Source organism: Monodelphis domestica, chromosome 7 (genome assembly GCF_027887165.1).
Source record: "Monodelphis domestica isolate mMonDom1 chromosome 7, mMonDom1.pri, whole genome shotgun sequence".
In the NCBI taxonomy this organism is placed as follows: domain Eukaryota; kingdom Metazoa; phylum Chordata; class Mammalia; order Didelphimorphia; family Didelphidae; genus Monodelphis; species Monodelphis domestica.
Window position 1 is genome coordinate 83,614,710 of NC_077233.1, and position 15,473 is coordinate 83,630,182.

General features: G+C 35.5%; 1 protein-coding gene across 2 annotated transcripts in view; it reads right to left on the bottom strand.

Annotated features, from left to right (window-relative positions):
- Positions 1-15,473, bottom strand: part of ADCY1 (adenylate cyclase 1) — a 367,557-nt gene that overhangs the window by 64,936 nt on the left and 287,148 nt on the right. For both annotated transcript variants that reach the window (XM_056804875.1, XM_056804876.1), the window contains 3 exons: positions 15,026-15,220; positions 14,609-14,706; positions 11,760-11,844 (listed from right to left, as the gene is read on the bottom strand). In XM_056804875.1, coding sequence (XP_056660853.1) covers positions 11,760-11,844; positions 14,609-14,706; positions 15,026-15,220 — 378 coding nt within the window. The remainder of the gene's footprint in view (positions 1-11,759; positions 11,845-14,608; positions 14,707-15,025; positions 15,221-15,473) is intronic.

The following is a 15,473-nucleotide window of genomic DNA, read 5'->3' on the forward strand; positions in this document are numbered from 1 at the left end:
AAGGGATGGTTAGATATTTTAGGTTCCTGAGGGAAACTCCAGGGTAAGACAGAAAGCATGGTTTTGACATCTGAGACCCAGGAAGACCAAAAGCAAAACAATGCAGCACATTTTGTTTTATTTTGCATTTGAGCATTCTGCATGTGCACCAGATTTATATAGAATTCTTTGATCTCATAAAACTTCTGCTATGATTATTTTGGTGGATTGCCATTGTTCAGTCATGTCTGACTCTTTGGGTTTCCATAGGGCACATATAGCATGCTAAGCTGATAATGACCATGGTTTTTTTTGGGGGGGAGGAGGTTGGGCAAAAGTTTGGAGTGATTTTCCATTTCCCTCTCCATTGGATCACCTTTTGTCACATAGGCCTTTTATTTCCATCTTTGACTTCTTTGGCCAACTCCATAATATTACACCTAAGGAAACAGTTTCAGAGAATGTAGTGAATTTCTTATGTCATATAGGATGGGCAGCTTCAATGCTGAGATTCAACCCATTCTCTCTGTCTCTAAATGTAATGTATTTTTTTAATTACAAGGCAAGAAATTTTGATATTAATATCCAAAGTTGTATCTAGTCTTCATCTAGAGCAAGAGAAAACCAATCTCGAGAAGAGGAGCTTGAGAATTCTTAACCAGGCATCTGTGAATTTTTTTTAAAGTATCTTGAAGAAATTGCATTTCCATAGTAGGGGTTTCTTTTATAATACTATGTATTTTATTTCATACATTTATAAAACATTATTTTGAAAAAATCCATAGGCTTCACCAAACTGCCAAAAGCAATCTATTATATATACACACATACATAGAGAGATTAAAAAAAAAAAACATCTGCTTTAGATGAAAAAAAAAACCAAGGATGAATACTGAGAATGGAATAAGAGTAGGGTAAAGTGTAAAATACTCAGACTTTTAATATCTGTCACTATTCTTAACTAAAACTTCTCAAGCTCTCAATTTTTATGTAGGTCTTTCAACCTACAGAAACTAGACTTTGGATTTGAGGGAAGAAAAATCATCTTTTGGAAAGGAAAAGGAAATGTTACTTGAAAAATAATCCAAAATCACATTTAGATTTCTATGTTTGCTCCTTTCTTTTAAATTTCAATCGCTGGGGGCAGTTGGGTAGCTCAGTAGATTGAGAGCCTGGCCTAGAAACAGTAGATCCTGGGTTTAAATCTGGCCACAAACATTTCCTAGCTATGTGACCATCGACAAGTCATTTTACTCTCACTCTTTAGATCTTACTGATCTTCTACCTTGTAATCAAAACACAGTTTTGATTCTAAGATGGAAGATAAGGGTTTAAAACACACAAACAAACTCAATGCCTTTATTTTTTCTTTTGGTTATAAATAATAGTTCTTTTGGAGGACTGATGGAAAGGGACATCAGAAACAGAGATGCTATAAAAAGATATTTATTTTTAAAACATTAAAATTACTTGAGAAAATGCTTTCTTTTTTATTAAAGGATACTTTATTTTCCCAATTACATGCAGTAACATACATTTTCTGAAATAAGATTCACATTAGCTCCTTCTCCCTCTCCTCCCCCCTCTCAGAGATGGTAAGTAATTTGATCTGGATTATGCATGTATTATCATGCAAAACATATTTTATACTGGTCATTGTTGTAAGAGAATACTCATATGAAACCAAAACCCCCAAATAAAGCTGTAAATAAGCTGCTTTGATCTGCATCTGACAACTCTTTCTCTGGAGGTGGATAGTATTTCTTGTAATAGTTCTTTAGAAATGTCCCAGATCATTGTATTGCTGAGACTAGACTTTCACAGTTGATCACTGTACAATATTGCTGTTACTGTGTATAATGTTCTTAGAAAATGTTTTCAAATTGTCCCTTTTGTTTCAGACTGGATAAACCCTCACTTTCTAATTTCAAATAAATCTCTAGTATTTTCTTTTAAAGTGAAAACAAATCCATTTTTAGGAATTTCTGAAGCTTTCTCTCCATAAAATGAGCGTATTTTCTTCTAAGGTTTGTCCTGCATAGCTAAAGTCACCAGAGGCTATTTTCATTTGCTATCTTTATGAGGCCTACTTTGAAGTTATTGACTTTGGGGCCAATGGCCCATTCTCAAACCCTAGATCTTGGTTGGTAAAGAGTTGTATTTCTAAAAATACTCATATGAAAAATCAACATATACAGTAGAGCATACCAGAAGAATAATTTTAGAAGGAGGAATAATTCCTCTAGAACACCAGTCATTAAGAACCTATTATATAGACTCGGTGACAGGCCTTGAAATAATCTAGTTTGGCTCAAATATGGTACACATGTACAGGAATACTGAGGCACTTGGGTGTTGTATAGTTAGAAAATCTTGAACCCCTTAAAACTACATTACCCAGAATGCCTTTCACTTTGTGCACATTTGTGTCTACACATAATGGTTTATAAGTTTTGTAGCAACTCCCTATTGTTCTCTTCTCTCCTGACCAGGCTGGGTTTAGGTAGTTCTTTTACTTTAGTTATTATTAATAAGGCTTAAAAATATAATACTTGAATTATTGAATATTAATTTTAATCCTGACAGTATGGTTTAAATGGCCATGGAGAGCCAGTACAAGTTTTGGATGTTGAAGTCGCATTATCAGAGCAGTGCTATGGGAAGATTAATGAGACATTTGGATGTAGTATGAGTTGGCACAAGGAGAGACTAGAGCCAGGAGGATAGTTAGAAGGCTATTAAATGGGGGCAGGTAGGTGGTTTAGTGGATTGAGGGTCAGACCTAGAGATAGAAGGTCCTGGGTTCAAATCTAAAACTCAGACACTTTCTTTGCTATATGACCCTGGGCAAATCGCCTGATCCCCAGTGACTAGCCCTTCCCATTCTTCTGCCCTGGTATACCGTATTAATTCTAAGATGGAAGGTAAAGGGTTGTTTGTTTGTTTTTTAAAGAAGGCTATTACAACAGTTTAGGAGAGAAATAATGGAGATCTGAAATACGGAAATAGTAATAGAAATAGAAAAGAAAAATTAATGGTATCTAAGAATAAAGAAATACTGTGTGAGAATCTATAGGATTTGTTGACTGAATAGAAGTTGTGAACTTTAAAACTACCCCACCCTACTCAGACCATACTTTAGAAGATTTGATTTAGCTATTTACTGATTGTAACAATGGAAATACTTGGTCTAACAGAATCAGGAATGTCTTGGGAACTTTACATTGCTCCACCCTACTTAGTCTAACAAGATCAGGAATGTCTGCACCCATATTTAAGGATTAAGTATCTCGGAGGATGGCCTTTGATATACATGTGCAGAAACAGCTGACAGACCCTTGGGTTGTCCTAAATCAAGGTAAGCTACCATTAGTACAGATAAGATGCAGGAAAGTGACATAAAACCATCTATATAGGGTGTGTCACTTCCTCTCTTTGCTCTTTTTCCCCGGACAGGTAGATCTGGCTGATCACTTTCTGTGAGCATCCTGGGTGCCAGTTCAATCCTGGAACTCAAGCTTAGAGGAGCTCCCTCAGACAGCTTCCTTGAGATGGTCTCAGGGTGAGTGATAAGACTGACTTCCTTTTCCCTTGGGCTCAGTGGAGGCCCCTTTGACTAAGGCCTTTAACTCCTGCCTGGCTCAGCCTGAGCCAGAGCAGTTTAAATTAATTCTTTCCTCTCTCTCTCTTCTTCTTAATTCCTTCTCTCTATATTAATTAAAGTCACCACAATTTCCAGCTGAATTATGTATTTTATTATTTGGGATATCCCATGGCGACCAATAATTAATTTAGATATTAAGTCACAACTATAAAATTATCCTTACAAAGTGAAGCAAAGAATAGGAAAGAGTTTAAAAAATTACCGATATTCTGAGCTTGATTGATTGGAGTAAAATTGGTAAGACTAATAGAAATTATCAGCAAAGTGGCACAGTGGATACAACACTGGACAGGGAGTCAGGAATACTCATCTCTCCAAGTTCAAATCTGGCCTCAGACACTTGCTAACTGTGATCTTGAGCAAATCACTTAATCCTGTTTACCTCAGTTTTCTTGTTTGAAAAATAAGCTGGAGTTGGAAATAGCAAATCACTAGGATCTTTACGAAGAAAATCTCAAATGGATCACAAAGGGTTGTACATGGCTGAAAACAAAAATAGGCTATTCAGAAAGAATTTTGGACTTGGGGGGAAAATATTAATTCACTTTTGGACATGCTAAAGCTGAGTTACAATGCTATCTTTGTGAGGAGAAGACACATAGACAGGGGTAAATATTCTAAAGCTTGGGAGAGATGAAGGTAGGCTTTTTGACATTTGATCCAGTTGGACATTTCACCAAGGTCTTGTTTATAGTCTGAGGGAAACTGGATATGTAGAGAAGTGTATCATTGAAGTCTAAGAGTGGGTCAGTTGAAGAATAAAATCTCCATATTTTGTTTTGTAATTATTAACCTCTTAATCAGTAAATTCCTTTTGAAAAATTCCAACTTTGTTTCAGAACTAAAGGGAAAGAGGGCAGCTGGGTGGCTCAGTGGATTGAAACCAAGCCTAGAGATGGAAGGTCCTGGGATCAAATCTAGCCTCAGACACTTCCTAACTATGGGACCATGAGCAAGTTACTTAACCCCTTACTGCCTAGCCTCTATTGCCTTGGAACTAATATATAGTATTGATTCCAAGATGGATTGAAAGGGTTTAAAAATAAAAGTGAAGGGATGGTTGTGGAATGGAGGAGGGAAATTGAGGAAACCAGGCTTGCATGGTGTGAGAAATTGAGTGTGTTTTTCAATAAAAATTAAGGATAGAGAAGCACAAGGTCAGGAAAAAAAAACAAAAACAAGCTGTTGATGGTTTTACCCTCACAATGACTTTGGATACACAATAAGGACAATATGGTACAAATTCCCCTTACATATTGATGGGGGAAATATTTTCTATTCCTTGTTTGGGAAGACAGGGACCTAGGAAATGCTTGATGAGGGACTTCTGATTTGCTAATCAATATATTCCCCTAAAACATACTGGGCCACAGAGTAATTAAGATTTGTTTTCTTCTTAAAAACTGTTTTCAAGAAATATTTCCTTTATGCAGTTTTAATAATCATGTCTTCTAAAACATTTCTAGTGTAAGAAGCAAAACGGAAATAGATTTAGTTATCTATAAGTTTTCTCAAAGAAACAGGCAGCAAGGTAATGCAGTGGTATAGAGCATTAGGCATGAATTCAGGTAGGCCTGAGTTTAAATTATGCCTCATAGATTTACTAGCTATGTTAATCCAGAGTAGTTTCCCAATCTATGAAATGGAGCTAATAATAGTATCTTCTTTACAGAATTGTTCTGAAAATCAAAGAAGATACTATATGAAAAGTGCTTTGCAAACCTTAAAGGGTTTTATAAATGCTACTTTTTATTATCATCAATATTATTAGAGTTTATAGAATTTACAAAAGGTAAGTCCCTTAGAGACAGTTTAATTCGTCCTTTTCTTTTTATAGATGAAGAAACTGTGGCCCAGGAAGGATAAGTGACTTGCCTAAATTCAGGGTAACTACTCACTTGGCCACTTACTTTGGGGAAACTCAAGTGACATAGTGGATAGAACTCTGGACACAGAGTCAGGAAGATCTGAATTCAAATTTGACTTCAGACACTTGCTGTGCCATTCTGAGCAAGTTACTTAACTCTGCCTCAGTTCCACATCTATAAAATAAGCTGGTCAACCAAGAGTCAGACATGATTGAAAATGACTGAACAATAAGTAGAGATGAAATTTAAACCCAAGTGCTCTGACTAGATCACTCTTTCCCACTATTTTGTGAAATATAAATACAAGGTGGTTGTTATTTCTTTTTAATGACTGATTGCCTATTTTGATCTATTTGTAGAACACGTATAATACTAAGTTGTTCTTTATTATCAAGGGAAAAGGCGTTTGCTGCTGTGGAAAAAAGAGGGGGGGAGAGATTTTACTAGTATGTACAAAAAGAAAATTTCCCAGAAACATGACCCACAATTACCTAAACATTGACACAGTAGGTAGCTGAGCACATACTTCTCAGCATATTCTCAACAAAGACAGAAATGATACCACCACTATTCTTAAAAGTTTCCAAAATAATGGCATGTCAGCATCTCAGAATTGGAAACTGAGAGGAAATGGTGTTCGAAATGTGCTGGAAGCCTTAAGAAGAGGATGTCAGGAGTGTGACAAGTATGAGAAAGTATAATTGGGGAAACAGTTTAAATTTTAGAACAAAACACCTGCCTTTTATAGAACAAAGGGATATTGTACACTGCACTATGAATAGAATAGCAAAGTGGAGGGTATACCAGAACAAGAAGGGATCACTCTTTGACACAGGAACTAATTCCATCATATTTTACTCTGCATATTCTAAGGGTGATACCATTTTCAGTGACCTGAAAACGTATCTCATTTTTGCTCATAATTCATTTGTGAATTTCCAATGGGACAGGTTAATTGGATATAAACTGAGAATGAGACAGAGTATTGAAAACATTGGCTTTTCACTGGTCAGTTTTGATTAGGAAAAAGGAACTAAGTGTCTTCCTGTTGCATCTCCACAGTATTTTGGTCATAAGGACAGTCAACTTGGGGGGAGGGGGTATTGGAACCATATGTGTAAGAGCAAAGTTAATAGATGGATTTTATGAATTACACATATTCCAGGGCCCTGAAAGAAGTTTAAGGGGGAAATCTCAGAGATCCTGCCAATAATACATAGTACTTTATATATAATACATTTTTAGTAAATGTTTGTTTTTGTCCCTGCACCCCATCAATGAAAGTATTATATTTTTCTATTTATTTTTTTTTCTATTTATATTTTTCTATTTTTTATTCCTAGTGCTTAGCACAAAGTCTGACACAAAAGAAGTACCTAATGAATGCATTCCTGCCAACCCCCCTGCTTTCATTTCATTCATTTCAGTCATTTGCAAAATCTTTTAAAGAGAGATGCTAGAGGCAATATGGAATAAGGGAAATCACAGTAGATTTGAAAGGAAAGGAGATGGGTTCAAATCTGATTTCCACTTGTGTGAATTTGAGGAAATGGTATATCATCTCTGTGACTCTGTTTCCTTACTTGTAAAAAAAGGTACTGGAGGTCTTCTGACATTCCATTCAGCTATAAATCTATGCTGAATGTAGATGTGGAATTTATATGTCAAATTGAAGTGTAATGGAATGAGGAAGTGGAGATCTTGCAGACAAAAGATGAATGTTAATCCCTGACAAAATTCTATAGCAAATGATAAAACAGATGGTATATGAATCTTTAGAAAGAATAAGGTGATCACTATGAGTCTACTTAAGTCCTTTGAAAATGATTCACACAAAATCTCCAACTCTGTGACAAGAGCCTGAGGCAATGTGGAACTGTACAAAATATCAGACAAGGTCAGGCAGTTCTAGGCTCAGTTCTGCTCTTAACTGTCTGTGGTTTCCTGAGCAACTTCTTTGGTAAAGTTTTATGGAATCTTAATTTTCTTACCTGTAAAATGAGGAACCTGGATTAAGATTATCTCCATACTGTCTCCAACTTCTAAAACTTTATGATTTCATTAGTTGTTTCTAGATAAAAAGTATCAGCAAATTGTTCAGCCTATATATAGGTGAGTAGATGTAGCTTATGAGGTTGAGGTAGCTCTTTATTATCATCAACAAGGGAAGTACACCAGGGTCCCAAAACCATGGAGTTCTGGGATCACAATTAGAATATGAAATAGAAAGAACCAGCCAAATTGGGCTTTCACTTCTGATTAGTTATAAATGTTTGTATATGGTCATCAAGGTATAAGAGAATAGTAAGGTGGCATAATGCATAAAGCACTACAATTGGCATCAGAAAGATTCATCTTCATGAAGTTCAAATACAGCCTCAGACACTTACTCTCTCTGGATGTTACCCTGGACAAGTCGTTTAACTTATTTGCCTTAGTTTCCTCATTTGGCGAAGGAAATGGCAAACCACTCCAACATCTTTGCTAAGAAAAGTCCAAAATGGGGTCATAGAGAGTCAGGCAAGACTGAAATAACTAAACAATGGTGATCTTAATATAGAAGAGGACCTCCAGCACTTTAGATTGCTCTTCTTTAAGTAAAGAATTATGGAGCAACATGAATAAGAAGTGCTCAAGAAAAGAAGACATTGAGAGGTTGTGATGTATACCAACAGAGGGAATAGTCACAATGATGAAATCACAGATCATTTGAACTAACAGAATCTAAAGATTAGTTGGCTTGAATGTCTCTGGGTTCAAAGATCATCAAAATGTACTACATTTTAAATGTCCTGTCAGGAGACTCAAATATCCCATTAAAAACCTGACCTTTTGATGCCATGTTTAAAGCTTTGTTGTTTCAATCATTCTATCCCAATGGAACCTTTTGAGTTGCATTCGACCAACTCAGTAGTGGCCACCTATTATTGTTTTTCACTATTGCTTATTCCAAAAGCATTTCTGTGTGAATTTGACCAATTTATCAAGTGTCCTGAGAATGCCTTTATATCCTTATTGCCCTCTTCATGAGAATTATTAAAATTAGTGTTTGAGGCCCATATTTTAATCATATTATAGGGATATTTGTTTGGATCCTTTCCAAATCTACTTTGCCTTGTTCTACATTTCCTCACATGCATATAAAGGCAATATTATTACTTAAATATTTCATGCCATACATCCAATCATATACCATAATCAGAAAAAAAAATTGGGTCACATATTGAGATTGAGGGAAAACTGATGGAAATGCCAAAATGTTGCACTGATGCCAATATAATGTTTAAGCCTTAGACAAGTAAATTGGGTAGCTCCTTTATGCATGATTTATAGGAGGAGTAGGACAAGATCACATAGAAGGAGAACCTGATGACAGGTTATAATTTTTCAGTGATGAAATAAAGTAGCATGGATAGATGTAGTATTGAACTTGGAGCCAGGAAAGTTCTGAATTTGAATCTTCACTCAGATATTAACCATGTGACAACCCAAAAGTCATTTAACTTCTCTGAGACTCTGTAGCCTTCTCTATAAAATGAGAATGCTATTAGCAACTACCTTACAGGGATGTTGTGCTGATAAAAAGAGTAATGTAACAGATAGTATTTTGCAAACCTTAAAAAGTTACATAAAAACTAGTTGCCCCTGCTGGTATGAGCACTGCTACCATTTCCATGGCTGCTATCACCACTACTACTCTTAATGGATTACCCAAATGGAAGAGACTATATTTCATTTAAGTATGGGAATAGGATTACATTATAGAATCTTAAGAACTTGCTACTTTACCAAGTGTTATTTTTTTAATCTAACACAGAGCTTTGTCTATTACAAGAACTGAATAAATACCAGTTGAATTGATTAATGGAAATTAATAATGGTCACTCAGAAACTTTAAAAATTTATTTAAATTTCTTTTCATCATAGGATTTTAATACCAGAAGAAAATTATTGATAACCTAGTTCCATCTCTTTATTTCAAAGATCAGAAAACTAAGGACTAGAAAAATAAAGGCATCCGAGTTCAGGTGGTTAAGAAACAGCAGAAACAGAATCCAAACCTCAGTCTTCAGAGGCACAGTAATATAGTGGCAAAAAAGAACATTGACCTGGAAACAGATAATGTGGCTTCATTATTTTGTCTATGATTTCACTAGAGTAGAGGTTTAGGCAAATTAGTCTCTCTGGGCCCGAGTTTCCTCTCTGTAAAATGAGGAAGTTGGACTACTAGTTGGCCTCTGAGATGCCTTCCAACTCTAAATCTATTATCTAATTATTTCAAATATTGTGGATTTTCCATTACAGTTGCTTTTTAATTATGTGGAATTGTTCATCTTTAAAGATGATGTGAAATATCATATTTTGAGTACTTTTGAATAGCTGAGTTTACTATTTACTGAGATTAAATAAACGTGCATGCTGCTCAAACTGCATAATGGTTCTTAAACTTGACTCTCTGTTAACAGCTACCTGAAAAAAAATTGTGCAGATATACAAAGAAAAACCTTGAGTATTCAGAAAGAAAAAAATCAATAAGCTTTTTGCTGACAAAATAACATTTATAATTAAATCAATTGCCCAGATTGTTCAAGTAAATGAATACTTTCACTGAAAGTATCTGGGAGTAGCCATAACCAGATGATTAGCTACAAAAGCTTGATTTGTTCTCATACTGCTATGCACATTTGACATCTATGTTGGTGTTTTGTTGGGTGTTTATTGAAAGCATCTGTTGAGATAACACCAGGTCCTTTAATTGTAATTGTACCTTTTTGTCCATAAAGATAATATTATGAAAAGAACATTGCTATCTCTCACTGGACAAAGGCCTCCATTAAACTAGCAGTGACTAACTCCTTTAAAATCAGCAAGGGTATTCTTTTTTACATGTTTTAGCTTTAAGGAAAAGTGCCTTAATCATAAAAGAACTATATGCAGGTGAATATATATATATATAGATAGATAGATAGATAGATAGATAGATAGATAGATATGTATTAGTACACAATATATTATTTCAGCCCAGACATATATATATATATATATATACATATATATGTATATATATATACTTATATATATATTTTTTGGTTGATGTTAGTTATCCATAGCAAAGGAACGAACAGAAATATGATCTATGTGAGATAGGATGTGTCTTTTATACTATGCCAAGGAAGATATTTGAGGGGTCCACAGGCTTATATGTTCAGTTCTTTTCCAGGATCCCACAAGTGCAGACCAATACAAATGGAAAAGGAGAAGAAATCTCTTGTGAATTTGGTCAGCATGGACAGGCGTTAGAGAAAAAAGGGATCTTGGGATTTATATCTAAAAGGGGTCTTAGAAATCATCTAGTCCAACCCTTTTACTTTTATATCTATATTGATATCTTTTTTTCACCCTTACCTTCTGTCTTAGACTCAATACTGTGAATTGGTTCCAAGGTAGAAGAGTGGTAAGGGCTAGGCAGTGGGGGTTAAGTGACTTGCCCAGGGTCACACAGCTAGGAAGTGTCTGAGGCCAGATTTGAACCTAAGACCTCCCATTTCTAGGCCTGGCTCTCAGTCTAATGTGCCACCCAGCTGCCTCTATATTGATATCTTTTTAAAATCACCTCCATTTCTGAATATATTCTTTGTTCTTCCATGCCTAGCAATACTCCTTATAACTAAAAAGGAAAGGGGAAAAAAGATCAAAAGCAACTTAGCAAAATTAAACAACACATCAATTCAGGATGATAATAAATATAATATTCTATAACCGTAGCCCTCCCCTTATGCAAAGAAGGGATGAAGGGGTCTTTTCTCATCTCTTTTTTGATCATTATTGTTGCCATTGTTTCCATTTACATTGTTATATATGTTGTCTTTCTGGTTCTATTTACTTGACTTTGTATCAGTTCATTTATCTTCCCTTGCTTTTCTGAATTTTTGAATTCTGAATTAATTTCGCCATTTCTTAAGGAATTGCATTATTCCATTATATTCATGTACCGCAATTTGTTTAGTTATTTTCCCAACCAATGGGAACCTACTTTGTTTCCAGTTCTTTACCACAAACATTGCTGCTATGAATATTTTGATCTTCTTACTTTTGAAACAATCATATTTCTGCTATGATATAAGTTATAACTGCCTCACTTTCCCACTTGGATTTGATGATATAATCTGGGAAGATTCTACTAATTCTCTTCAGCGGACAATTCAAAATCACTAAAACAATAAATACGTCAAAGAATATATGTATACCTGTACTCGTGTGACATGTAGATACATAATACAAGCCACCAGGAAGCATATGCAGAACACCAGGAGAACCAGGACGATGATACTCCTAGGGAGGAAATGAATTAAGGCATTGATTCAGTCATGTGAACATTTCTATACTTATTCTCCCTACTCATGTTTTTATCCCTAACTCCTTTTAAGTCTCAGTTCAAGACTGAGCAAGGTGGCACAGGTCTCTAATTCCAGGGTCCCTGAAGGCTGCAGCTAGCAGATCTCTTGAACTTTGAAGTTCTGAACTGTGGTGTGTAGCTGAATTAAGTTTGAAATCAATATGATGAACCCCTGGGGAAATGGGCACTAGGTTGCCAAAGGAGGGATGAAATGGTCAAGATCAGTGAGCTCCTTTGCCAGTCAGTGGTGTGAGGCTGGACCCATGAGTAGGCACTGTACTTCTAACCTCAACAAGTGAGGGAAACCAAATTGTTAAAATAAAAAAAGAAAAGAAAAGAAAAGAAAACGCAACCAACCCCCTTCAATCTAGACCTCACACTGCTGGAGACAAAGGGCTGCTATTTCATTATATGAATGAAAATGCTGGCAACAGAGTATAAGGTTACATCTTAAACCTCTGATCACTGCTTCCCATTCAGGAACAAGAAGAGGAGTGTTTCTTTCCATAGTATTTCCTTCCAAACACTTTCTACTCATTACTTAAAATCATTAGCCTAAAGGGAAGAGATTATTTCATTTTTATCTTTTTCATCTCCAATGTCCGTGATAGTGTATGACCCATTATAGGCATTTAATTGCTTATTGAGCTCAACTGATTAAATGACTTTGGATTTTCAAAGGCTATGCTAACTAAATGATACGACTGTGTGTATGTCAGTCATTTTTTCTGTTCGTATCTCTGATGCTTTGCAAAGTGCCTGGGCCTTAATAAAAACTTGCTGATTGACTGGTTGATCATTATCCAAAGCCCAACCTAGTAGAAATGTGGATGAACTAATCGTCAGAAGGTTGGCCAACAGATGGTAAAGTTTTCAGTCACAATAATTTACAAAGACCATCTACAAAAAGTGTGGTGAGACTGTGATCTGCTCTAGTAGAGTATCATCATAATTTAAAAAATGAGTCTAGACCTACAATTTCAGTGGACTAGAGAACTCTCCACATGGAATTTCCCTTCCTACCTCCCTAGTTTACTAGAATTTTTTAACTTCTTACTATGTTGTCTAGGGAATCCCAAAATTAAGTGGCTTGGAAAGGGCCACACAAACATGATCTTCTTGACTCAAAGGCCAGTTATTTAACCACCATGTTATATTGCCCCAATAACAATAATAGTAACTTGAGTTTTATGTTATATAGATTAAAAAATTCTACAGGCATCTAAGTGACATAATGAAAAGACTCCTGAATTTAAATTTAGAGAGACCCAAGGTCAAATGAAGTCTCAGACACTAACTGTGTGATTTGTGTCAAGTCATTTAACTTCTGTCAACCCCAGTTTTCTTATTTTTAAAATCAAGATAAGCACAGTTTTTATCTTCAAGGATCATTGTGAATGAAATAATATGAAATCAATAAATAATATAAAATAAAATGAAATATCTGTAAAGCACTTTGAAAACTTTAAAGCACTCTATAAAGAATGTAAGCTGCTAAGATTGCATGAAGTGCTTTATTGACAATATTTCATTTGATCCTCTAAACAGCCCTCCCTAGTAAATAGAGGAAGTAATATTCTTATAGAAATGAGGAAAAGTTCACAAGAATAACTCGTCTGTGGCTTCACAGTTAATAAGTGGTTGAATGAACTCCTTCAGTCTAGATTTTCTCATAACATTGGGGCCAAAGGCTGCTATTTCATTATAAAGAAGAAAATGCTGGCAGAATACAAGTTTGTTCATCTTAAACCTCTAATCACTGTCTCCCATTCAAGAGAATGGCTAAGAGTGTTTCTTTCCGTAGTATTTCCTTTCAAACACTTTCTGTCAATCCTTATGTTCAACCGATCAATCAGACAATATATTTATTATTAATAGATATTCTGCTAAGCTCTGGTGATGCAAAAAGAGGCACTAGACAGCCCCTGTCCTCAAGGAACTTACAATTTAATGGGGGAGACAACATGTAAACAGATGTACAGTTATGTACAGGATAAATAAATACTTAAAAGTGGGGAGACACTAGAATTAAAAGGGATTTGAGATAAACAAGGATTTTAATTGGGACTTAATTGGAAGCTAGAAAGATCAAAAGGCAGAAGCTAGGGAGGTTGGTAGGCAGAACAGATGAGGGAGGGCTTTCCAAGCATGGGTGATAGGCAGAGAAAATGTCCAGAGCCTAGAGGTGGACTGTCATGTTCCTGTAATAGCCAGGAGGCCAATGTCACTTAACTGAGGAGCATGGGTTGCAGAATAGGGCATGAGAAGATTGAGAAAGTAGGAGGGACTACATCAAAGGGCTTTAAATGCCAAATAACATTTTGTATCTGATCCTGCAGGCAATATAAGGTGTTAAAAGTTTTTCTACACATTTATATAGAACTTGTAGATATTTAGCAGTGAATTGAAAAGTATTTATTTTTAATGAAAAATGTTTACATTTAAAGTTTTAAAGTCACAGCTGGGTGCAATTTGAAATAAAGGCATTAATGAAATCTTTCACAGGGAATAACTGGCTCCCCTACTCATTAGGTTTAATTGCTTCCCCAAATGTTGATTTATTACTTTGGAGTCACAAGGTTCATTTGAGAAAGTAAAGTCACAGTCAATGTAATTAATCTTTGATTTGGAGGAGTAGATTAAGGGAGCAGAATACTTAACGAGGTTTTCAACTATATTAAAGTGGGAAAAGGTACTCACTGTGGGATTATTAGAAGGTAGACAAGGCCAAATAAGGCAGCTAGAACCAGTGAAAGGACCACAGCACTGGTGAAATACTCATCTTGAAGCTGGTGATACTGTGGAAAAAAGAAATATTGGAAATGAGATTCTGAGGAGATGTTTTTAAGCATTCAACTGGGAGGCATGCAGTGAGAAAAAGAGCCTCAATAATTTTTTTCTGAAGGGAGTTTATGAAAATGTTTTATTGTCTCAGGAATTTTGAAAATGTTCAAAGAAAAATATTTTCCCTTACCCACCAACCCCTACCTTTTCTTTATTGCCTTATTATCTAAAACAAAAGAGAGATACAAAACATGCCATAGAAATCAAACCTTATATATTAAGTAATTTTCACATGGAGTCTGGAGATCAAAATTGCAAAGCAGAATCACTTACTTTTTCTTCCCGTTCTTTATGTTTGTACTGTAGGGTAAAGAAATTCAAATCTGCCATCTCAGACTCTGTTTGCCTGGCTTCTATCAAACGGCTGATATATCTGTTTACTCGCGTTCCTGGAGTGGTATATACAACGTTTGTAGAAAAAGAGGATCGATTCCTGAGTTTTTCAGATGCTGTCCTTAAAGCCCTTCTCTGCAGTATCGATGGAAAGAAAAGGAGTATTGTTCAAAAACTTGATTTTTAAAAAGATTTTATAAAAAACCTCTCATTTGATAGAATAAGGTCATTTTCTCACCAATAAACAGGAATAGTTGCCACTAGGTTGTCCAAGCAGGCTTAGTAAAACTGGGGGCTCAGAAACTTTTAGGATGCCAAGAAATTGGCCCTAATTGCCATCAATATATTCTGCTCACTCAAAAAAGGATATTCAGAAAATACTCAGCTC